We start from the raw sequence: 26,750 nt of genomic DNA, 5'->3' as shown, positions 1-26,750 counted from the left end.
TCCATCCATTCCTCCCTCTCCCTTCCACTAAAATCCTTGTATTCAACTGAGTCATCTCTCCTCTTTCTAGGGCAACTTTCTCTTCTGTGGTTTCAATACATCTCCTCTATCCTCTCCCCGCTGCCAGTCTATATAAAATGTTGCTGCTAAATCTGTCTTTCCTTACCACCACTCTGTCAAACCCTTACACAAATATCTTTCAGGGCAAGCTCTCACCTTCTACATCAAGTGAAAGCATCTCATTTTCAGCTCACAACGCTGTACAATTCTGACCCGCCTACAATCGCTGTTCTTATTTCCTCCTCCCCACTAACCCTTCCATTGCTTAAGCACCTCCCATGCTTCATCCCAACAACCTGTCTTGTATCTTCTTTCCACTTATTTTCGTGCCTTTTTCCATGGGCCCCCTCATTCTCTAGGGCCTCTCTTCTTTACCTCCCATAAAACAACCTCCCTGTTTAAACCCACTTTTTTTCAGGTAACCTTTCATCAAACACCACCCAGAATTCAAGACTGGACTCTCAGTTGGGGTTTTGTGTCTCTGTATCGTCCGAATCTGGTTTACGTCATAGTCCCTTAAGCAAAGAACCACATCTTCCCTTATGTCTGTACAGCTGAGTAAAGCATCAGCACTCAAGTCTATACACACAGCTCTCATTCCCCTCTACTACTCTTCCTGCTTCCTTTGTCTTATCTAGCACCTTTCTGCTCATTCTGTCTTTCTCCCACTTATGGTTTTGGCACCTTCTGTGATGGTGTTCCTACACCTTTAACTCCTTGTTCTAGTCTTCTAATGCACTCTCTCCTCTTTCAAATCCCTCCTCAAAGATAATTTCTTCCATCAATTTTCCTATCTTATTCTAGACCAACAGTCCTCACACTCTTCTTTACCTTAATTGTTGTCCCATGTCTAGTCTCGTGGTTATAGTAGTGTCTAGTTTAAATTCCAAGTTCTTCAAGGCACAAAGGAGATATTACTCTGTGTTTCTCAATGCTCCATGTAAGTGTTAGGTACCACAGAAATTCCTTATACACTAACAATTATCCTCTATCTATAAACCTCACAAACTCACCTATTGTAATCCAGCCTGGATTGGTGTAGCTGATGCTGCTTCAGAAGTAGTTTTGCTTCCTGTTTAGCAAGCAATTGCTGGAGACGTTCCTTTTCAACTTCCAGCTCCATTTTCTGCAGCAGCAGCTGCTGTCTTCTTTCCTCAGACAGCCTTTTACTACGCTCTGTTTCTTTTGATCCAGAGTCCACACTGTCATTCATCCCAGAAACTCGAGAAAGCCTAGAGTTATCACAGGTTTCATGAAGCGGCCCAGAATGTCTTTTGGGTACATGGCTCACCTTTTGGCTACCCTGAATGTTCTCCAACCTTCCTGGCTGCATACAAGCCCAATGACTCATTTGGTGAGGACAAGTGTTCTGAAATTCACTCATTCTCTGGCCCACATCAGGAGCCATTTGTGTGTGGTATGGGCCCCTTTCCTTTGCTGACAGCATCATATTGTTACATTTTCTGTGCAAGCCATTTTCCACTGGACATTCATTCAGAACCTCCTGTTGGTTGTAGTGGGCTGTGGTCCCATGAGCATGATTATTTCTACAGTGCGGAGGTACTGAAAACAGGGCTGGACTTCCCGACTGTGATGCTTTATTGTTCTTGTATAACGTTTGTGGTCTAACTATACTTAAATAAGAACCATCCAGTTCCAAAGGTGGTAGCTGGCACGGACTCTTCTTGTTGGCCACCTACAATAAGAGAAACAAGCTATCATCTTTCAAAATTTAACATAGAATGTTAAATTGTATTGTTCCTTAGCAAAATTTGCTTCTCTTCATCAGTTCACAGAGTAAAGTTGTCATACCAGTAGTGGGAGATTCGATGCGTTGCGCTGATGGACATCTAGCAAGACTCATATAATGTTTATCAAAAGGCAGAGATAAGCCTGCTATCAAATCTACATTTCAATCAGTCTACACAAGTACAATAAATATGAAACTACTGTCTGCAGGATCCTCGGCATAAACAAGTAGCTTCATAGTACCAAGTCGTTGTGAGTATCTAGGGTTACATAAAATCAACTTGAAGAGTGGCAAAAAACATTAAATGTTAATGTATGAAAATGTTTAATTTTGAATGCCGAGCCAAAAAATCCATTCAGCCACTATAAATACTCTTTGATTGGCCATTACACAGCAGGAGATTTGATGTAAAACATTTCACCTTGCGCTGAATGGGATATTACTTACCGCCGGAAATTTGATGAGAGTTTTTGAAATGTCTTTACAGAAACACAGATAAAAAACGACCACTTTCCGTTAAAATATGGTTCTACTTCAAAAGCTGTCATTTAAATAAAAAAACATGTTTAAATTCAGCTATAAATGTAAGTGATTTTTCAATTAAGTTGGGCAAGCGATTATACTCTGATAAAACTCTGCAAAAAGAAAGCAGTTGTAATTCACATTTGTCATCCCAATGAAAAGTGAACTCGTAGGGGGTGTGTTATAGTCATGGCTATTATGTAAGGGACATCAAAATCCTGCTTATATCCTGGCGTATCCTTGCACTGCGGTTTGTCTCGGCAGTTAAGCATTTGTGTTGCTGTGCACATCAGAACAGCAGTGAATCACGCACTCATAGCTCTTTTCCTAGATGTGTGCGTTAATTTCAGTAACATATTGCATTTAAACTCTGTTTCGGCCCTCAGGCTCTTTGTCAAAGATTTAATTGTGTTTAATTGCAGAAGCCAGGTTTGTTAAAGATAAACAAACCACTTTAGCAGCAGCAAGCAAGCTGAAATTTGGTGGTCACTGATGGACAGAAAATTACAATTTGTATTCTTGTAACACACACAATGGATTAGCTGCTGTCCATATGCACTGGGAGACAATCTCTGCCCCAAAGAGCTTAGATTTAAGAATGCAAGCAACATACAAAGAGATGAAGAGGAATCTAATCCAACTATGTACAATTTTTGTATGCATTATTTACATTCTTTATATAAACCAACATATCAACTCTATTTGACTGCCCCTCAGCTCCTTCATATTGAGTTTCTTGTAGGCCTCACAGAAAATAAAATAATGTAGATTATCCCCTAAATACTGATATTGGATTATTTTCAGTTTTGTTTTTACAAAAATTTACTCTTCACCTTATGACTGAAAGCCGCACATGCCATGTTTTGCCCCATGAAACCCAATGAATTGGAGGCATCTGCATTAGTGTCAGCACTAAATGTGCAAGAAAAGTCTGATGCTAGGACTGGGTGAAAAGTGCAGGACATTAAAATATTTCAGAAGTCAGAGGGGCCGGCAGGGCAACCTACCAGAATTCAACATGCTGCCAGAAGGCAATCAGAGTTGTTTGTTATTATTTGTTTGGTGCCATCACTGTGCATGATGATTTTACAGACAAATAAAAACAGACTCCCATGTCCCAAGGACGTAAGAACATAAGAATGGCTGTACCAGGTCAGACCAAAGGTCCATCTAGCCCAGTATCCTTTCTACCGACAGTGGCCAATGCCAGGTGCCCCAGAGGGAGTGAACCTAACAGGCAATGATCAAGTGATCTCTCTTCTGCCATCTGTCTCCACCCTCTGACAAACAGAGGCTAGGGATACCATTCCTTACCCATCCTGGCTAATATCCATTAACGGACTTAACCTCCATGAATTTATCCAGTTCTCTTTTAAATGCTGTTATAGTCCTAGCCTTCACAACCTTCTCAGGCAAGGAGTTCCACAAGGTGACTGTGTGCTTCCTTTTATTTGTTTTAAACCTGCTGCCCATTAATTTCATTTGGTGGCCCCTAGTTCAAGTAAATAACTTTTCCTTATTTACTTTCTCTACATCACTCATGATTTTATATACCTCTATCATATCCCCCCTTAGTCTCCTCTTTTCCAAGCTGAAAAGTCCTTTATAATCTAAATTAGACACCACACAAAGGGATTTCTGGCAACAAATAAAAGATGGGGTGCAAGATGTTAAGGGATATAAGAGAAGAGGCCATAAAATAATCCTGTAGCTGCATGTTACACATCTGCTCGCAGGAAATTCCGTGCAATTGCGGCGCAGCAGAAAAATGCGCCCCCACCCCCGCAGATTCCCTTTGCTTCCTTTCAGAAAATGGAGAAGCAAAGAAGCTGCGCCAGTACTCACTCACCCCCTCCCCAGCAGCTGGACAGCTCGGACACATCTGTTTGGGAAGCTGTAGGGGGAGAGGTAAATCACTGGTGGGAGAGGGGTCTGGGGAGGCCCTGGCCACCCCGGGACGTTAGTCCCAGCTGGGGGGGGGGGGGGGGAGAGATGGAGAACTCCCTCCCCCTTCCATGTGGGGCCGGGTCAGATCAAGCCCCAGAAACTTCCCCTGGGTGCAGGAAGCTCTGCACTGTGTGCAGGGGGGTGTGTGTGTGGTCGGGAGGTTAGGCTCAGCGAGGGGAGCTGTTGAGTGTGGAGCGGTCTGAATGCACAGGGGTTGGGCAGACAGGTGGAGCAGCTCCTTGTACAGTGACCCCTCCCCCCACCCACTCGGAATCCCCCCCACTGAGCCCCCTCCACATCAGAAGTCCCCTGCACCCAGAAGTCCCCACTGAGCCCCCCCAAACCTCACCCTGCTGAGCCTCACCCTCTGCATCAGGAGCCCCCCACATCCAGACCCCCACTCACTGAGCTCCAACCAGCTGCACCCTGACCCCCCCACTCCACCAAGCCCCACTCCTACAGCCCTCCCCACTGAGCTCTAACCAACTTCACCTGGACTCCCCTGCAGAGTCCCATTCCCCCTGCACCCCAAATCCCTCACCAACCCACTATGCATCCAGATTCCCCCTTGACCCAGACCCCGCACCAAGCTGCTCACACCCAGATTGTGCCACACAGAACCTTAGTACTCTTGAGGGAATTCTCCACCAAAAAGTTAAAATTCTGCAAAGTTCTGTATATTTTAAATTGTCAAAATAACACAAACACAATAACAATATAATCACACCATTTTCAGTTATTTTGGTAATTTATTTCAAAATACTTGTCAGCAAATCATTTAAAATGGTATGATTATATTGTGTTATTTTGACAAATAAAACATGGAGAATTTTGCAGAATTTTAAAATATGGTGCACAGAATATTTAATTTTTTGGCATAGAATTCCCTCAGGAGTAACGTCTCACTTCTCACCTTACCGAGTTTAGGGCACTCTTGGAGAAAAAGGACTGCAAGTTGGGTTGGTTCCCAAACTCCTCAGGACCAGGGCTGGGAGCGCATGCAGTTGGCTCTCAAACAATCCCCCTGGCCATAGCTCTGAGGTTTTGATGAACCATATCCAACCCTCCTTAAGTCTTTAAGCCAAGTGGAAAAGGAAAAAAAATAGGAGAGCCCTAAAAATAAAATCCCCAAGAGTTCCTTATTTTACCAGTTTGTTTTATTGACTAAAGGGACCAAAGTTTGTTAAGAAATCTCAGCACATGAACAGGGATGGTATAAAATAATTGCCACGAGCAGATTTAAGGATAAAGGCCCACACTGCAAATTAACTTCGTGACTGAGACTCGATTAAAAGTCCCTCGAGGCCCTAAAAGGGAGGTCCCAGTTAGCATTTGTTGACCCTGGTCACCATTAAATCTGCCCTGATGGTCTCAGAAATAGCACTGACATTTAAATACTTCATAACAAGCCAGAGAAACTTTACCGTTATTTCACAGTTACCGTATGCTTGCGGGGGGCGGGGGATTCTCATTAATATCACGGAATGCAAACAGTGTTTTTTAATTTCTCTGGAGGACAGAGGTTATAGTATTAGGTGGAAGTCTTGGTTCCAGTTTCACATGGCTTTAAAGGCCACTCAAGGTCAACCCTGTAAGATAAATTAACTAATTTTGGGTGGGATGGGCAGGGGGAATCAAGCAACAACTTGGCAAGTTATGTATCAGAGGGGTAGCCGTGTTGGTCTGAATCTGTAAAAAGCAACAGAGGGTCCTGTGGCACCTTTAAGACTAACAGAAGTATTGGAGCATAAGCTTTCGTGGGTGAATGCCCACTTCATCAGATGCAAGTGGGCATTCACCCACGAAAGCTTATGCTCCAATACTTCTGTTAGTCTTAAAGGTGCCACAGGACCCTCTGTTGCTTTTGGCAAGTTACGTTATTTTCTGTTAATGCTTAAATTGAAAACTATAGCAGAATGGCACCAACCATTTAAAAACTAGAGTGACATCCACACCTGAGTTGGATTATCACGGCAGGGCACGCTATGAACAGCCTGTGATGGGCAGGACAAGGTGGCAAAGGGAAAAAGGAAGAGAATTCTAAGACACACTCACTACTGCATTGTGAACATGAGGAATTAGGTACTTTTATTAGATGAGTTTAAAACAGATATTGCCTGTGGAAGACATGGGTGCCACGCTGGGCTGTGATGGAACAGATGTGCTTCCCCATTTCGGGAGCTCTCCCGTTCTTTCTGTATGTTATTTAATGACATTCCTTCCCTTAGCTAAAATGTAAACAAACAAAAGATAAACTGCTGCTTGTGATATATGGAGTTAATATGATTTGATCCAATGTGAAACTGCCACACAGAAATAAATATACACTAAAATCAGTTCACATAATTTTGTAAGAGCTAGAACGGAAAACATGCGGAAGCACTATGAATCTCTTATTGTAATCCTTGTAATTTCTGCTGAGGGAGTCAGAATAAAGTATAAACAAATACTGAGCCCTACATATCACACACACACACACACACACGTTGCAGCTTACTCAGACAGTCTGCAATTTCTACAAAATTCTCTTAAAAACAATCTGTGGATGTGCTCTGCAGTAGCAATATACACACTGATACAGTGGGCACATTGTTATTTATGTTGTTTATGTGAAACAAGTAACATCAAAACAGATCTTACAGTCCCTACGTAGGCCAAATCTCCATTGACTTCAATGGGAGTTTTTTCCTATGTAAAACAGTATATTTTCCCCAAAGTAACTATTCTAGCGGTTTTATGATTGAAGAACAAACTAGTACCATCTATATATTTATACAGGTGAAATCCTGGACCCATCAACTTCCCCCAAAACTCCAATCGACTTCAATTTCACCTACAGTGCCTGTCTTTAATGAAATTAATCAATATGATACATTAGAAAACAAAGAAAAGAAACACACGGTGTGATATAATCATTACAGACTGTATCCTAAGCATGACTCCATAGGTGGGTTTTTAGAAGTTTTTTGAAATAGACAGAGGAGACTATTAATTGGGTAGAGTATGCAGAAAGGTGAAATGGAAAGGTTACTAACCATGTGTAGTAACTATAGTTCTTCAAGATGTGTCCCCCTATTGGTGCTCCACTTCAGGTGTGCATGCGCCCCATGTACCTTCAATCAGAGATTTTCATTAGCTGTGTCCGTTCAACCTGCGAATGTGCCCTACACATCCTTGTGCCTTGCACTGAGGCTATGCAGGACTGTGCGGGTGAACTGCACTCAGTTTCTTCTCTATCGCTAAGTCCAACTAAGGAAACTCTGAAGCAGAGGGGCAAGAGGGTGGGTAGTTGAGTACTCATAGTGACCCACATCTCCAAGAACTACTGCACAAGGTGAGTAACCTTTCCTTCTTCAAGCAGTGTCCCTATGGGCACTCAATTTCAGGTGACTTCTGAGCAGTATCACCAGGAGGAGGTTGCTTCGGTATAGAGTCTAGTACAGAAGACAGAGCTGCTCACTGCCGTCTCAGATTTAGGGGCACAGACCAAGGAAAAGTGTTTGGAGAAAGTATGTATTGGAGACCACACAGCAGTCCTGCAGATTTCAGGTACTACTGTGTCCTTAATCATAGAATCATAGAAGATTAAGGTTGGAAGAGACCTCAGGAGGTCATTTAGTCCAATCCCCTGCTCAAAGCAGGACCAACACCAACTAAGACCAACTTAAGTAAGGCCATAGAAGTTGACTGTGACCTCATAGAGACAGCCAGAATCCTAGCAGGAGGCTGGGTGTTGGCAATCTCACAGCAAGTGATAACACATCTTGAAATCCACCTTGATAGTCTCTGGGTAGAAATAGCGGATCCATTATATCTGTCTGCAATGAAGACAAATAACCTAGGAGACTTCCAGAACAGTTGGGTCCTATCTGTCATCTTAAGTATGGAAGGAAGCTTCCCATCCCAAATTGCGTGGTGTTGGGGGAAATAAACCAGGTAACTCTATGGTCTGGTTCAGATGAAACTCGAATGATACCTGACACATTCCCTGGACAGTCTGGACTGTTGAACAGCTGTCTCCCCTTAATTCTCTAGCCTGGGGTGCCTTTTACACTGCTATGCTGTCAGAACATCCACTCCTGGCCTGCTCACACAGACTTCAGCCACCTTTTGGAGATATGAAGGGCCTGTATTACACATTTTCCCCAGCCCTCTGATTCTAAAAGTGATGAACAAGATCAGGCAGGACAAGGACAAGGTTACCCAGATAGTGCCTATGTGGCCAAGACAGGTGTGATATCCTTACCTGTTTCAATTGTCTCCTTGTTCCATGCTTCCCTCATCTTCACTCTCAAGTGCTTCATCCCAACAAAGATTTTTCTCCTCAAGATATGATTCCTCGATTGTTTGTGGGCATAGAGTTTATCTGTTCAGTAGAGGTGTCCCGCACTGAACAGGACTCTGCAGTGTTACGAGTGGACAAGAACACTACTTCAAGCAGTTTATAACTGAAAGCTCTGATATTCCACTGCACTCCATTGTGACAGGGCATCGTCCTGTTCCCGACTCTTGCAAGGTGGTGTCACTGTTTCAGGATTTGCCAGCCCCCCCACAGAATCCAAGATCACCTCATTAATTGAAAGAGTGACTCCGATCGATGTTGCCAATTGAAGGGTATCCAATAACTTGTGTTGCAATTCCTTGACCTCTTTGAGTGGTATCTTAAAGGAGTCTGCCATGCACTTGATGTGGTCTTGGAATTGCTTAACATCATCAGCCATAGACAGTGGAAGAGGCATTCCTGCTTCATCAGGAATGATGAGAAGGTAGTGGTTTGAGAAGTAGTCTCCTCTTCTGCTTTAGCTTCCTGTTCCTCAAAATGTCTCCCCCTGCTGGGGAATGGTCTGAAGTGGTAGAGACTGTCTCCCCCCCTTATCCTTGTTGGCTAGGTTCGGAGCTCTTGACCATTGCTGTTAGTAAGCAGTCAGGGAATCTCAATATGACCATTCCAGGGGGAGGGTCCATACAGGGAAGGGGTGGCACCTGGGGTTGCTCTCACCACTTGTGATGTCTTGTTCTGGATTCCTCTCTATGGCCCGCACAGAAAGGATTCCTATAAGGGTGGTTAGGAGAGGCTGAATGGAAGTCCCCTTCACCCTCCTCCTCAAAGAGCAGTGGAGAAGCCCCAGTTGATAATGGTGGTGAACTGGGTGGTACCAGTGATAAATGAGAGTCCAGAGACTAAACTACTCTCCGTACTGAGGGATCCTTGATGCCCATGATCAATGGAGACTGCGGTTCCTCCGCGACAGTTAAGTCCTTTGAGTACTGAATGGCGTGTTCGTACCAATAGGATAACTTGTCTGGAAGTAGATGGTACTGAGAGTTAGAATGCTCCAAGGAGGATGCCAGACATAGATGTTTCAATTTATATGGTACCAGTGGTAGGGGTGCATCTGATAGGGACCTGTTTGGAGGAATGTCCCTCCTTGCCGTCCCTGTCATGCTTGGTCCATCCTGAGGCTCGCTCAGAGCCGTGTTTGCTCTTGGAGGAGCTTCTTGGTTTTCTCTTGGAGGAGCTTCTGGCCCTAGTGGTACTGGAGGAACCTTCAGCCTCCACAGTATTGGATCTAGAAGTCGACAATTTTGAAACCATTGCCTTAGGGGGAGACCAAGGTCTTTATGGAGCAGACTCCTTACGAGGTGAGTCAGAGACCCTCTTCCCAGGTCTTTTAAAGGACTAAAGCCTTCTCCTTCTTGGGGGAGTATTGGGCCTGGACCAAAGGGGCAATAGATCTGCCCAGCAATTGGTGTACTCTGATGAGCATTCGATCATCAGACGCCTCAACTTGATCTCTCAGTTCTCTCTGAACCTAGATTTCAGGGCTAAACAGAAGTTACACTCCTGGGGGATGTGCAACTCTCCTAGGCAACGGAGACCCCTGAAGTGGTCAACGATAACTGGGATAGACTTGTGGCAAGTGAGACGTTTGAAGCCTGGAGAGCCAGGAATGCTCTCCCAAGGAAGGCAAGTCTCCCTGATGGGAGAAGCAGGGGGGCGGCATTCCTATCACTAAAAACTAAACTAACTAACAACTTATTAAGATAAACTAACACCAAGGAAAAGATTCTAATAGAACAAGGCACGCTGGAAGCGGACAGGCTACAGGTGCATCTCAGGGCAAGGCAGTGGAGAAGGAAGTGGGGCCGGTTCGTCTGCACAGCCTTAGACAGCCTTGGTGCAGGGCATGAGGATCTGTAGGGCACATGTTCGGGCTGAATGGACACTACTAACAAAAATCTCCAATCGAAGGCATATGCACACCTGAAGTGGAGCACCCATAGGGATACTACTTGAAGATGAAGAGAACCTTACAGACAGCCAAAACGAGTGCTGCTACACAGGATGGTATCTTGAAGAGTGCCACTGGCACACATTACTAACATAACTGACATACACTTTACATACAGATTTTGAAACTGGAATGAAATTAACAAGTACACTGCTGAAGTGCAAACCAGAAGAGACTCCAGCTCAAACTCTACTCTCTCAGCTGTGCCAACTCTGCAGTGCTAGCAGGGATGAAGAGTAATAAACACTTATTTTTGTCACTAAAACAGAAATTATTCTAAACATGCCTCAGAAAACAGGTGTGGGGAAGAAACTGGTGCCATTTTAACAGTCTCTTTTTTAACTACAGACACAGTTTAACTACGGTATAAAGTCTTGTAAAGGAACTACTCTCTGAAATCGTTATTAAGAAAGAATTTCCCTAGAAGAATGTACAAAATGAAAGTTTTGAAATAAATGAGTAAGATCTACTGAAGTCCAGCTTTACTTTTTCTTTTCTTTTTATTGCACAATCTTTTATTAAAATCTCCATTACAAAAAGTCTAAGATGAATCATTATAAAGTGCTTTGATCGTATGATGATTGTCTGCATTAATACCTATGATAGATAAGGGAGATAACTTAAAAGGTTAGTTGCCTATTTTCCTAGCTGGAGATAAGGTGCTGTGTTCCTCATGAATGATGTATGATTACAATTGCTATATTCAAGTGCATAATACAAATGGTCCATATTCAAAGAAATGATGTGTGGATGCCAGAAAGGCTGCATTTTTCATGTGTAATCCTATTGAACTCAGTGGGACTGCACAGGTGGGACTGAGACACAAATTGGCCACAAAGATAGAAATATGGATAGGCAATGATATATGACAGCAAAAGAACACCTATGATGGTTTGTGGAACCCATCTATGTATAGATTCTAATTTGATTTCTTCCACTCTCTATGTATATGCCTTTTGGCTATCTTTTGCTGGAATCTTGCATCATACTGCTTGTGTTAAAGGGTCACTGGTACCTGGGTGTCTGCCTCTGAAGGAGAGGTCATTAAAGACCATCAACAACGGAATGGGACTTGCCTTAGTAGAACAATGCTAGGTAAAACCAGTTTCCCAAGTCTGGACTCCCGGTGGATGGTAACCGAACAGCAGAGCAACTGACGGAAGACCTTGATCAACGGGAGGGTAGGAGGGATGTTGACTTGAGGCTCATCAGGAAGATCCATAGCAGTGGGAACTGGAAGTTATAGAATCATAGAATCATAGAATATCAAGGTTGGAAGGGACCTCAGGAGGTCATCTAGTCCAACCCCCTGCTCAAAGCAGGGCCAATCCTCAGACAAATTTTTGCCCCAGATCCCTAAGTGGCCTCCTCAAGGATTGAACTCTCAACCCTGGGTTTAGCAGGCCAATGTTCAAACCACTGAGCTATCCTCCCCCCCCCCCCCCCCAAAAAGGGGCTGAGGGGGGAAGGATATAAAAGGCTGAGGGCTGGTCAGAGAGCAGCTTTCTCTCAACAACCAGAACAAGAAGAGAAAACTTAACTGGAGGAATGTGATCCAGCAGAGGAGACCTGGGAACCCCAGAAGACACCAACCAAGACCCCAAAAACCCACTCAAGAGTGGTGAGAACTCTGATGGAGAGAACTGTGTATAGCTGTTTCATTATTTTGCGTGGATCTGTACATCTCTTGTGCTGTCTAAAATAAAGAGTGATTGGTATAGAAATTCTTCTGTAAAAAGTCTGTCTTACTGGCTTCAACTATCCCATGTCCCTGAAGGGTTAAACTATAAACCAGAGTACCCATGCAGATGGAGCTCTTGGGAAGTCATTGAGGAGTCTTGGGAGGTTCTGCACTGGCCTTGGGGCCTAGGTCAGCTTGACTGCAGGGTCTCACTTCTGACAAGTGGTACCAGAGAGACAGTCTAGGCCTAGAGGTCAAAGAAAACACCCATGACTGGAACCTATGCAGAGCCAGACAGAAGGGAGTTTAAAAGCACATGGATCCAATGTGTGTATCCAAACAGCAGCCTGGTGAATGTCCAGCAAGGGGGAGCTTGACTAGGTCTGTGACTATACATGTTCTATTTAAGCTACAACAAAAATATGCTGCAATTAATTTTGTTAGTTCTCTTTGCTAGCAGTGTTTGCACTGGAAAGTCAGATGCACAAGCAACCTGGACTCACAATGGCATTTGAGCCTTTGCTGGCAGGCTCCTTTAGCATTCATCGTTATTCACAACAAACATACTGCCCTCTCTCTAGCTTTGCAAGTACTGTATGCAACTAGTCTTCTCAAAAATGACATTATTGTTCTAAATGAGCCAACTGTCCTTAAGCTCGCTATTAAAGCAGTCATCAATAATACAGTGCTCCAAGAAAAAATAACACAAAATCAGGATTGAGAGCTAAAGATCCTTTTAAATTCAGTCTCTGAAGATATTGTGAGTAGAGTGCCTATTAGGCCACAATGCTAGCAATACAGGGCAATGTGATGTCTGACCATTAAAATTAAGCAAACATGTTTGCTTTGCAAAACACAACCATACAGAACCTGCTTGCATAATGGAAAATATGCCACTAATCTTGACAGCACCAGGTCTAACGATTAACATTCAATGTGCTGCCAACATTATAAAAACAGAAAATCACCATCTTCTGACTTCAATTTTTTACTCCTGCCCTTTATTTTACTGAGGAATCAGTAGTTCAAGACCTAGATAAATATTTCAAAAACTATACTATTTGTGAGCAGAGCAGGTCACTACCATTTCCCAGTGCATTTGGAGTTCATGTGAAATAAGGGCAGCAGAACGATGAGCTGCATTTTTAACATAGGCATACGCAGAATAGTTGTCTAGCTATAGAGAATGCGTAATGCAACATCTGCACTGTGTGCTTTGCCAAAGCCCCAACCCAAATAAATGTAGTGCATTTTCCCTAGTGCAATTAACTCTCATACTCTGGCAGGTTTTGCTAGAAGATCATCAAGGTAGATTACCTTCCAGCATATGAACTAAATACTTACAGGTGTTATATCATCAGTTATTACTTACAAACTTCTGCATTTAACAAGACATCCAGGCAAATGAATGATCTAATTTATGAATTATTTATAAGAATTTCACAGCATGCTCCTGGCGTCATCCATGGCCTTTTCCAGGTCATATGACACCAATTAGAGCTGAATTTTAAATTATTCAATAACCTGAACTCTCTTGTCATTTAACATATAGATATCAATGCAGTAAACAAGTTAAGTCTAATGGGCCCTGGAGGTTTGCGTTCCTCCGCCCATCAGCAGCAGGGGCTTTGTGCTATTGCCGGAATAGAAAATAATAGAATGCAGCAGTCAAAAACATTTGCAAGGTTTTAATAAGTTCTTTTGGCTCCCTTAGGGATTTTAGCATAATTTACAAGCGCTGAATCTAAAACACATTAAAGTCCTTAGCAATGTGCTTTTAAACAAAATTAGGACAGACCAAAAAAAGTGGGTCTGTGACACTGACAATACAGAATAGGTCCCTAATTTGAACTGTAGTAAATCAGATAGTAGGTTGGATATGCTATTTACCACCTATTATCTTTTCCCTCTCTTACCTGGTATTCAAAACTAGCCCCAGAAGCAACCTATCTTTAAAGGTAAGACTATGGGGAGAAAGGGAAGAGTTCACATGATAACCATTAGTAAAGACGTATACATGACACTCCTCAGTCACTGACTATTACAGGAAGAGGAACCATTGCCCCATGCATGGGCTTCCTTTTGCACCTGTTCAAAGACTGCATTTTAATTGCACTTCAAGGATTTAGATGCTTCCTGAGGTTTAATGAGATAGCAGGAAGGACAGGTGGAGTGGGAAAGTCCTGTTGAAAATTAATCAGAATCTCGATGGTTATAGTTATTCAAATGAATGCCAGAATACAGAGTAATGATGGCTGTAACAGGAGGATGTACCAAATAAGTGCAAACCCACCTATGCATAAAGGAGTAACCAAAGAAACTCTCTGGTTACTCCAAGGGAGATAGACCAACATATCTCACCTCTGTTCCATGGTGTTCCTAGCTCCACCCCAGCTCTAATTTCCCTTTTGGCCCCTGTTCATGAGTTATTCAATGGCACATGAGGCCGCGGGATAGGGTGGATTGGTATCTACCAGTATAGAAAAAGAAGAGCTGGAAAATCTCATAGAATATGTCCAAATAGTGAATCAAACTAGTTGTAAGGCATTTTGCTTTGGCTACCTTCCTAGGCCTGATTGCATCAATGTTCAAATCCTAGGCAGCATCTGATGATTGCACATTAAGCCCAGTACATGGAGCATGGGCAGCAAAATTTACTTTTCAGTAGATGGTAATGGTGTTAAATATGTGCAAATCTACTCCTGCAAGCTCACTTCTTTCATATTATCCTAAAAAAGTAAAAAAAAAAAAACATTTACACTTGGAATTGCAGATCTAGCATATTATGGGCTCCGAACCTTCTTACCTACTACTGGGCGCTTCAGAATTCAATCATAATTTGGTCCAAAGCTGTGCTCTCCGACCAAAACACAAGACAAAAGGGCAGATGCACCATGACCTCTCTAAATAGCCATTTTTACTGTGATTAAATAGAAACCAAACATCTCTGGGGATATGAGCAGACAGACGGTGTGTGAAGGTTACCATTGCACTTGCCATTAAAACAGCAGTATTTGCCAGCACATACACATCTCAGTGATATCTGACATGAGTTTTCCCCAATGCAGAATTTTAAATGGCAACCACTGTACATTCAGAAAACCCACCTCGACGAAAATTACAACTTGCTCCAAAAGGCAGGTGTCTCCTGCAGATTCCTTTGGATTTGGATGCATGGTACAGACCGAGAGAGCTCTTTGCTGTGAATCAGAAGCTACCAGAAAGACAGAAGTCTTTTAAATAGCAACACGTGCACACACAGAAGGATTTTGTTTTAGAGAAACAGGTAAAAGTAGAAAGCTATTTACATGAGAGAGAAATTCCACAAAGACAAAGCTGGAGAGAATCCCCCAGTTTAAAGAAAAAAATAAATAGGAAAGCTGTGCCCAAGTGAGTGCATTCTAGCAAAATGTCTTTGCAATAGAGCCAATCAGCATTTAGATTCGGTTAATGATCCAGTGTCTGGGAAATAATTCATAAAAAGTAAACAGCAATTTTCATGTGGCTGCCCTTTTGATCTTACATTTGTAGGGAGTATCCTGAGGCTAGCTTTCGGCGCCCCTGTGGCTCCAGCTGATTGACCTCTATTCTGCTCCTCAAGTAGCGATTATGCCAAGGAATAACAACAAGAATTGCATGGAGGCAGACAGTTCAGTGTAATTCTGTTAAAGACAGGCTGACTCGTGCCAGTGTCGAAGAGTTTCACACAAGAAAAAGTAAAGCTTTTTAAGTGCACTTTTTATTTTGCAAAGATGCTAAAATATTTTGGAATGAGGATGGGATCAAGACTAACTCATCAGAACTTGATTGCTAGGCAAAGGATAGTGTATAGGGGGGAAGGACCGTGCACAGCCCAGCCCTCTGAGTATTGGCTAAGCAAAGGAAAAAAGTGATAAAGCTCTTGCAACCAGTTAAATTGGAAACATGGTAGGTACTTGGCCTCCCTGTGGACTTTAAAGAAATGGTTACTGTGGTTCTTTGATACATGATACAGGCGTGTATTCCATTTAGGTGTGTGCGTACCCAGCTGGAGAATTTTGCCTAGCAGTACCCATAGGAGGTGGCGCTCACGCCTTGTGCTCATATAGCCAGGGGACGGGCTATGAGGCAGTGCTGCCCCGACCCCCCTCAGTTCCTTCCCACCAAACGCCCAGAGACTTGACTCCAGTGCAGAGGGGATATACGGTTAGGGTGACCAGATGGGGGCGGGGAGGGGGGGTGCCCACCGGCAGAGCAAACAAAAAAAAAGAAAAACAGACACCGATTTTATCAGGATGTCTGGTCACCCTATATACGGTGGGTCTTGGAATACATGTCTGCATCACATCTTGAAGAACCACACTTACAGTAAGTAACTGTTTCTTCTTCTTCTAGTAGATGTAACCAGGTATTCCCCTGGGGTGACTCACAAGCAGAACACCACTCCTTGGTATGGGCTTCGCCTAAGCACAGCAAGCACCGCATCTGGGGATCGTTATTGGGGATCACTCCCCCATATAATGAACAATGTTTAAACCCCAGTGAGGTCATCACCAGGGAATTACTTAAACTACAGCTAACTAACACTAAATCGAACTAACACTATACAAGGGGTACTGATTAACTATATACAACTGGAAAAAAAAACTGCTAAGAAATAGAGAGGTTGTGAGGTTAGGAACCACACAGAGCTCTGACTCCAGCCATGGGTGGTAAGAAGGAACTGAGGGGTGCTGAGGCAGGGGGAGAGGCTATGAGCATGAGGTGCAAGCGTGGTCTCCTACGGGTGCTGCTAGGCAAAAATTCTCTGCACACACACCTACGCAGAATCCACAGCTGCATGCACTCGAAAAAGAAGTAGATATGCTGTATTCCAGGAAAATGCTAATGGTTTTAATGCGCCGAACTCTAAGTGACCAGGAACGTCTTCCTAAGATAAGAAGGGAGAAGGTAAAGGAGTGCCTGGAATCCAAAGTTGAACACTCCTGATGGGATACAAAACTGAGGACAAAATGCCAACTAAAAAACCCCAGTACTGTGATGACAGAAGCACAGGAAACATTTGCATACACTAGAAACTCTAAATAGTATAAGTGGATGTGTAGGTAGGAGGTGGTGAAGTGAGTTGTTGCAATGACACTGCTCTGGATGAGTCTGAATGGCTAACAGGATAGCCTTTGCTGGATTGAGCTAGCAGAGTTCCACCACTGGTACACCCTTGGAGATGAAAGGTTTCAGAGTAGCAGCCGTGTTAGTCTGTATCCGCAAAAAGAAGAACAGGAGGACTTGTGGCACCTTAGAGACTAACAAAACTCGTTCACCTGCACATCTACCAATGTGATATATGCCATCATGTGCCAGCAATGCCCCTCTGCCATGTACATTGGCCAAACCGGACAGTCTCTACGCAAAAGAATTAATGGACACAAATCTGACATCAGGAATCAAAATACTCAAAAACCAGTGGGAGAACACTTTAACCTGTCTGGTCATTCAGTGACAGACCTGCGGGTGGCTATATTACAACAGAAAAACTTCAAAAACAGACTCCAACGAGAAACTGCTGAGCTAGAATTGATGTGCAAACTAGACACAATCAACTCCGGTTTGAATAAGGACTGGGAATGGCTGAGCCATTACAGACATTGAATCTGTCTCCCCTTGTAAGTATTCTCACACTTGTTATCTAACTGTCTGTCTGTACTGGGCTAGCTTGATTATCACTTCAAAAGTTTTTTTTCTCTTAATTAATTGGCCTCTCAGAGGTGGTAAGACAACTCCCACCTGTTTATGCTCTCTGTATGTGTGTATATATATCTCCTCAATATATGTTCCATTCTATATGCATCCGAAGAAGTGGGCTGTAGTCCACGAAAGCTTATGCTCTAATAAATTTGTTAGTCTCTAAGGTGCCACAAGTCCTCCTGTTCTTCTTCTTGGAGATGAAGACTCCAGAATTTAGCTCCTCCTGTCTTTCCTTGTAAGTAGCTCATCAGTTAGTGCATACACCTATTTCATGAGACATTTGGCAGGCACTATGGCAATAGGAAACATTACATTACTTATCCAAATCAAGATTTTACTTCACGACTGATTTAAACAGGAAGAGAATGTATAAGTAATAGCTCCCATTCAAAACTATCTACAAGCCTGCGAATGGAGCATGCAGACTTTTCTCTAGGGATGGCGGCATGTGCCTGTTTATTTTATGGGATGTAGGGTAACCCCTACTGCTGCATATACACACAAAAATGCCAAGGTGTGTAAATATCTGAAAGCACAACACACATTTTCGATTGGCACTTCTTGATTATAATCAGTCCACAGCAGAGGCAGAAGCAGTCGCGAGATGTTTTAGACTGCATTGTGTATGCAGAATGCTGGATATTGCGACAACAGTATGAGCCAATATCAATCAGATTGATTAGCCTGATGTGTATTTTGTGATGTCGTCTGAAAAAGTGACTGATTGGCTGGTGTACAGAGTGGTTTAAATGAATGGTTAGCAAGATCCACTACTCAAAGAGGATCACTGAAAAGAAAATCCATAGCCTTAATTGACATTATTTCTATAACCTGCACTGTGGGCTGACACTAGAAGTACAGGCATGATTAGGCAATGACCAGATTTGGCATCCCCATGGTAACACAGGCAGACGTAGGCACATTACCCCTGTGCCCAACCATCTTCTTAATATTGCACCGAAGGGGGTTGTATGTGGTCTCTGCCAAAAGCTAAGAACCAGCTGATTGTCATGGTTATTGTGAGATGTTTGTATTGGAAACAATTTTAGAGCTCTGTAATATGCAGGATATTATGCTCCAAATCTGTTGGGAGTGAAACCTAACACACCTGAGGAGGGAGGTAATCTGCAAGCTGACCCAATCAACATGAAAACAATGAACATCTGTGGAGACCACCTATGTTTACTCCCTGGACTTGATGCAGGCCGGAGATTTACAAAGGCCAGTGAACCCCGGGAGAGTTCTCAGAACAGAGGCCCCCTGGGCTAAGAAACAATAGCGTGTGACTGTACATGAGAAGAAATGGCCCAAGTGGTTATCCTTTACAGAGGAATGACTGTCGGCGGGAGTGGTCTCATGAACAGTGGATCCCAGCTCTCTGAATCGGACAAGCGCTGCAAGAACTAACCAGTAGTGAGAAATATCTTGCTACACAGGAAAGTAACTTGTTAAAACGTGTAGGCTATAGATTGTGGTTTTAACTGTAACCTTGGGTTTCCAAATCCTTATACTTGCTTTTAAACTTTACCTCAAACTCAATTAAATAAACTTCAGTCTGGTTTTACTAACAACTTAAGTGCCTTGTGCTAAGAAGAGTGTTGAACTGAGGTGAAACCAGTGAACTGGGGTCCACTGTTTCCATGGAGGCCAGGGATTGGTGTACATTGCGGGTGATCAGAGGATAGAGAACTGAGCACTCGAGTGTAACAAAGTGGGGTGTGAGAGCCTGCAGAGGGAAAGAGCTGGGCTTGTGGAGCCCGGAGGGAGCACCAGTGCTGTCGGGAGCTGGTGGCTGGGGAGAATTTCCCCTGGTGGGACACAGACAGGGCTCCTCCCACTGTATGGTGGTAGTAATTCACCTTGGACTCCTTGGGTAACCATGAAAAGCATCACACCCATATTGCTCACTACTCACCTGCCACCAACCAACTGAACTCAGCAATGCACCTGGCCCCTACTCTAAAATGGTGCCCAGTTTTAATTTTGTCATGTGTGACTAACATCTCTAGTTCCCAGACACAGCTCAGAATGCACTGCAGTGCCACCTTTTATTTCCATCTGTGGACCAAAATCCTCCACACGGGCACATTTTGTGAGCATGTTGAAGGGGACAGCACAAAGGATTTGGCATGATGTAATTAGTTCAGGGACACAGACCTTTCAGAAGGCACCAGTGCCCATGACTCTTTTGGAAGCACGCACCAAAACTTCACAGTAAGAGAACAGTTCGGTACTAACTCGTTGGGCGTGTCAGAACTTTCTAAAGGCACAACTCGAGATGCAGCGACTTGGGTGGCTTTCTATCTATCTTTAGAGATGCCACTATGTTCTAGTATGGACTGAACTAATGTCCCAAGACTTGTTCTTAACACAGCTTGCCAAAGTCTGAAAAATCCATTCCTGAATTCAGAAGTTATTTCAGGCTAGATTTTAAATTGCATTTTAAATTATTTTTTATACCTTGTCACAAGAGTTGCACTGCAGCTGTTCTTGAGCTCAGGATTCAGTAGAGAATAATAATGCTTTGAGGAAGGGAATTTCAAAAGTGCTCCACACTGGTCTAATTCAGTTCCAATTGAAGTCAATGGTAAAACTCTGATTAACGCCATTGGGAGCAAAGTTAGACCACACTGCTGGGAGCAATTGAAAAATTTCACCCTAAATTCCCATGTTGTCTCCCATATCCAGATCTCAAAGGGTTTTACAAACATTCATGAGTTTCGTCTCACAATACTGCTGTGAGATAAGGGGAGTTTTACCCCATTTTACAGATGGGAAAACTCAGGCAGAAATAACAAGAGATCATACATGAAGTCTATAGCAGAGAAAGGGAATAACACCCTGGTTTCCCGATTCCCGACAAGTGACAGCTAAAGAAAGGTGAAGGTGTGAGTGGCTAGAACTGAGTGAGCAAGGAAAGAAGGAAAACCAACAGTTGCAGACCTCTAGAGAGCAAAAAGAACAGCAAACCAACTCTCATGTGTTCAGTCAGGTATTTAAAATGGGCTTCCTTTAATTCGCTAAAAATCTAATATAAATTAAAACTGATTGTCTTGATCACAGAATATTCATATGAGGGGAGGTCGCGCAGCTGGCTATTACCTGAGCAGACTTAAAGTAGAACCGATTCAGTTCTGCAAGACTGGAGTCCATTTTCCATGCTTCTCCTGAGATCGAAAAATGACTTGGCACCAGACTGTATGAGTGCAAGCCCCAGCTCAAAATACTTATGAAACAAGACAAACCTGTGGTGACTGAGAGTCAACTCATTAAAATCACTAAGGATTATTTAAAGTCCCAATGCCTGACATTCAGGTCCTTCATTAGTTGTTGTTTTTTGGGGGTGTTTTTTTATAATGACTTGGTAAAGGACTTACAGGATCAAGCTGGAGATGGGGGGGGGGGGGGTTAACACCCCAGCTGATCATTAAGTGACCAGTAAAAGGGTTTCAGTGCTGTATCATATTTTTGGCATGGCGTGTTAAATGTGATCAAATGGCAGCATTTCAGTGTCTATTCTTCAACTCTTCTTTCTGACGACAGAACAGTTGCGACGGTACAAGCCCAGCTTCCAGTCTGCATAATGACCAGAAGCAAACTAATCAGAGCTCTTGAATCAGTGTCTGTTTCATGATAGTAGATAAGATTAATAGTTTTGTGCTGATTTACCATTTCCTAGAGTAGCGTTAACACATTTACAGGGGAGGGATGTGTACTGTAAGAAGCATTCTTGGAAAAGGGCAAAACCAGAGTGCGGCTAACATAAGAACATAAGAATGGCCACAGTGGGTCAGACCAAAGGTACATCTAGCCCAGTATCCTGTCTTCCAACAGTGGCTAATGCCAGGTGCCCCAGAGGGAATGAACAGAGATAATACCATAAAAAAAATCGGAGCCTTTGAGGAACTAGAGTCGCTGTGTAGCATTACATGTGTCAGAAAATCGTAGGGTGCGTGGTTATTTTATGATAAGATTAGATAACGTTGATATCTCCCCAGAGTCACTTATAATAAAAATATTGCCAAGTTACCAATTTTAATTACTGGATATCTGAAGAAAATAGCATCAAATTCTATGGGGAAAAAGTCAACAATGTATAACCTGATTTTTCTGAAGGTGGCAAACACTTCAAAATCAAACTCAGGAACTGGAGAACTTTAAATATGAGGGTCTGGAGTTCACCAGAGAGTTCTGAAATTGTTCACACTCCTCACACCAAGCACCAGTTGTCATGACACAGGATAGTTCAGTTTCACAAGATGTAGGAACAAGAATTCCTCAAGTCTAGTTTCCTGTCTACATCAGAAGCCCATAGCTGATGCCTCAGAAAAAAGCATTTAAAAATAAATCCATGGTACCTCGATATGTAGTCAACTGAGAAATGGTGCACGAGAGGGAAATTCCTTCCTTCCCCTGAGGTGATGCGCTTACTCTCCAAAGCACAGCATTTTATTACTCTTATTTCAGCATGCATGTTTACAATTATTAATGTCCATAACACTATCCACCAGAATGGGCAACCTTCATCATAACAGTTACCAAGAGGAAGTCTATAGGCTTTTTCCTGGATGCGGCTTCTGCTTGACAATCTCTTCAGAGCCTTCCACTGCCTTGGCAAAGAACTAGGCTTAAGCTGATAGTACTGCCAGCCAGTAATTTCCCTAGAAATACAAGACCCACAATCAACTTTCCATACTTGTGAAGCTACCTGTGTACATATCACAGAATCATAGAATATTAGGATATCTTTTTCCCACTAGTCAATGCACAATAGCTAAATGACTACAGGCTAGTTATCTTCACAGACTCCAGTTGTAGACCAGGAATTTCAGTTTCAAAAGGAGATACTCAGCATAGACTATAAGAAATTGTCTCCAAAAATAAGGTCTTGTCAGGAGCAAATAAAGTAACACTAAACACAAGAGGAAGAAACCTCAAACATGAGACCTGTGCCAACTTCAAAAATCTCTCCTTGCCATAATAAAGGTTTGGACAACAATAAAATTGCAACCATAATGAAGTACACAGTTAGCAAACTTATTCCCCGCAGTCTGACCCTGACTTTTTAATCAAACCTCATTATGATCTAGTTAAAGGAGCCAAGGATACAGAACTGTCTTAACATGGTTTTAAGATTCATTTTCCTGGTGGACACAGGAACTAACAGTTGTGCCTTAATCATGTTGGAACTGGATGCTCTTACATGGTTGTAATTTTAGCATAGATGGAACCGGAGAATAAGAGAGGGTTAGGCAACTTTAAAAAGCAGTGAGTGATTAAGGAAAAACTTAGTTTGAAAACCCAATGAAATTCTTCTGCTTATGCACATCAGACATTGTATAGATGTACACACACAAATACAGTCTGTATTTCTCTTCCCTTGCTCTTTTACTATTAAAGATAGCTAGATGAAAACTAAATCTGTGTTTCTCCAGAGTTCACCTGTGCCTACTGTTTATTTCTCACCTGAAGTCATACTCCTGACATCATAATCATTTTCACTGCCACAATTTGAGAGGATTATGGCCACGCGGGGACTAAACTGTGGGAGCAGATGAACTCTTAGGAAGCAAAGAGCCTGTTTTCATGCAAATGTCCTTCATAATAGAGAACAAAAGAACAAAGAAAGAGAAAATACAGAAAACGTAAGATACCAGAAGCAGCACTCTTTCCAAATACAGTGCTTCCCCAAAGTTCCCTTTGAGGCATCAGATGCTGTTTAAAGACTGTCTACAAAATCATTATTTTTTTAAAAGAAAATTGTTTATTTACTGGTTGGTTAAAAAAAAATCCTCTCGCTTCTTTATCTTAGAGCCATGTAATAATACATAGCACTTCCAGAGCACTTTTAATCTTCAAAATGGATTATAAACATTACTCTTCAGCATTCCGGTGTGGTAGTTAAGTATTATTATCCCCATTCTACAGATGGGGAAATTTAGGCAAAGAAGTTAAGGAGCTTGCCCAAAATCACAGAAGGAGTCAGTGCCAGAGTTGGGATCTCAGTTCTCCTACCACTAGAGACCATGATACCTCCCCCACACCCTCTTCTCTATTGTTTAGTGAATATCTGGTCCAAATTTCAGAATAGCTGAGCACCTGCAGTTCCTATTAAAGTCAGTGAGGTCTACTGGTGCTCAGCACCTCTGAAGAATTAAACTAACTGTGTGCATTATGTAACTATTCATTTAGAAATGCGATCTTTTGAAAATGCATCGTGGTTGAAACTGAACGTCAGCTTTCCTTCTAACATGAATCAAAATTACAGTTGAGATGCAAAACAATAAGGAGAAGTGAGATTCTTACCCACGAAAGCTTATGCTCCCAATAAGTCTGTTAGTCTTAAAAGGTGCCACAGGACCCTCTGTTACTTAAAACAATAAGGGTCCTTTATGTAAACAGATGTCAATGCAACTAGCTATATTGCAGCCACTATTACTGTGATACCCACAGCAAACAGACATACCATTTCTGGGCTCTCCTTTTATTCAGACTCCAAGTAAGTAATGCTTGCCCTTGGCACATTCTTCCCACGGCTGCTATAGCTACACTGGCAAATTGCGTGCTCAATTTTCAGCACAGGTGCAAGTGCCAATGTAAGCATGGCTCAGGCTTTTCCAGCAGCACTTGACGACACAGCGTTCAGGACACTTGAGCTCTGTCCACACTAGTGATTGCACTGGTGCCAAAGATCTGCCATTATATTTGGTAGTGTAAATGTAGCCAGAGCCTGCAGCTCATGAAACAATTATATCACTGCCACGTTCTGGGGTGCAAATCAGACCAATGGAGATTATTTCACCACCTGCCCTGTAACCCTGGGTGCCTTAAATGCTCTGCTGTTGGGGCTCACAGCCCAGACATCAACAGCAAGCAGACAAGCATGCAGTTCCCCGAGCATGTGTGTACTGCACAGCCCTGGTTCTGTACTCTGACCTCAGCAGCCTACCTACAACATAACAGCCACACCAGACTCTGTTACTACTTGCAGGGCAACCCCAACACATCTCCAGCCCCGAATTTCCCCCAAACCATCTGCGCTGAAGTGTTCAGCCCTCTCCTAGAACACTCAGAGAATTAATAATGTCCATTGCTCCTTTAAAGAGACAAAAGCATAGCTTATAACTTTAACTAGCATTAACAATCATTTCAATGCAAATACAGCACTGGGTTGGTTTAGATTAAAAGTAAAACAAATTTATTCAATCAAAAAGTGACAGGTTTTAAGTGAGTTCAAATACAAAGGATAAAGACAAAATGGTTGCAAACAAATAAAAGTAAAATAAGCTTCCTTGTACCTAAGACTTAACTCAACAAGCTACTGCCTAGGTTCAAGGTAGATTTCATACCAATCTTTTTTCTTCCCAGCCATGGCTGACTCTCCCCCAGTCAGGACCTTCCACAAAAGTACAAAGTGCTGGTTTCCCTTGTTTTCCTGGATGAAAGATCTTTGCCTAAGCAAGTTTCTCACCTATGTTCAGTTCCTAGGGACTTCAACCCCCTGGGCTGATGGACCCATTTTTTCTCACCTTGCAATAGCTCTGGCCCCTTGTGTCTCCCCAGTGATGGATGCCAAGATGGCTTCTTTTTTCTTCTTCTATCTTCCCAAACTCACTGTTTTGTCCCCAGACTCAGGATGACCTCATGCTGTTCTTCCCTTCAGTGGGCTTCCCATTTCCCTGCGGATTTGTAGGTAAATGGGGCTTCCATTGTTTTTGGTCACACCTTAATTTCATTGGAGACAAGCAGCTAGCTGCCCTTCCTCCTGTCTGGGAGAAACACGGTTTCTCCCTTTGTTTGGTCACAGACTTTAAAGCATAATCATCAGAGCGTATTCATAATCCCTCATATGGTGTTAATACAGACATTTTACAATGATACTAATCACCAGTCGTCATTAGCTTTCAGAAAAGACCCTACTTTTACAATACAGTCATGTTGTTTACAATCAGTTCATTCAATTGCTTATCATTTGAGGTTCAGACCCCGCAACAGGCCATCTCCCCCACTTGCTCGGTTGATGACTTTTTGTTTACCTGTTATGTAAATGTACCTTCATTGTCTCTGCCTGACGGCCAGGCTGGTCAGACAAACACACACAAGCCACACACGCTCCTCTGTCCAGGGCAAACTGGGCTTATGTACTGCTCACCAAACACATTTTGAGAACATAATTCTAAGCACATATTCATAACTCTTTGTATGCACCCATATATAGATCATTCAAGAATATTAGTGATCAGTGAGTTATTAGTTTGCCAATGATAGCTTACAAGACACCTTTTAGATACTAATTATGACAACAGTGTTTCAGGTGTATTAAGCATGTCTGGTCCGACAAGAGTTGCTGACACAGAGTAGTGAACTGCAAATGGGCTTCTATGTCACAATTACCTGCTTGTACTCCCTCATAATGTCCTGGATCCCAATCCAGCATTCTGATGAGGAATTTGGAACAACCATTGCAGAAAGTGCTCCAACTATATATCTCAGAGACTTGAGTTAAAGAGCTATCAAATAACCCAGGACATGACATCCTACTCTTCAGAATAACTCTCTCATTACTTCTTGAATGGGCAAATGCCTAAATGTCTCCAACTGTTCACTGTTGGGGAGTATTCTGCATCTCTTGTGTATATCCACCGAAGGGACACACAGCACTTGACAATCCTTTAAGGCATCTTCCATCTGGATGAAGGCAAACAGAAGTCTTTACCAATGATCGTGACTACAAGGAAGAGACAATGTAACAGCCTGATGTATGGCTCCCAGA

The 26,750-nt window shown here is 42.8% G+C and overlaps 1 protein-coding gene across 7 annotated transcripts in view; it reads right to left on the bottom strand.

Annotated features, from left to right (window-relative positions):
* KIAA1328 (KIAA1328 ortholog) overlaps nt 1-26,750 on the bottom strand; it is a 262,488-nt gene that overhangs the window by 96,141 nt on the left and 139,597 nt on the right. For all 7 annotated transcript variants that reach the window (XR_010602080.1, XR_006174509.2, XM_005296200.5 and 4 more), the window contains one exon: nt 1,074-1,756. Coding sequence is in view for 5 of the 7 variants with exons in the window: in XM_005296200.5 (XP_005296257.2) it covers nt 1,074-1,756 (683 nt within the window). In the remaining 2 variants the exon portion in view is untranslated. The remainder of the gene's footprint in view (nt 1-1,073; nt 1,757-26,750) is intronic.

Source organism: Chrysemys picta, chromosome 6, assembly GCF_011386835.1.
Source record: "Chrysemys picta bellii isolate R12L10 chromosome 6, ASM1138683v2, whole genome shotgun sequence".
In the NCBI taxonomy this organism is placed as follows: Eukaryota; Metazoa; Chordata; order Testudines; family Emydidae; genus Chrysemys; species Chrysemys picta.
This window is presented reverse-complemented; position numbering and strand designations above follow the sequence as displayed.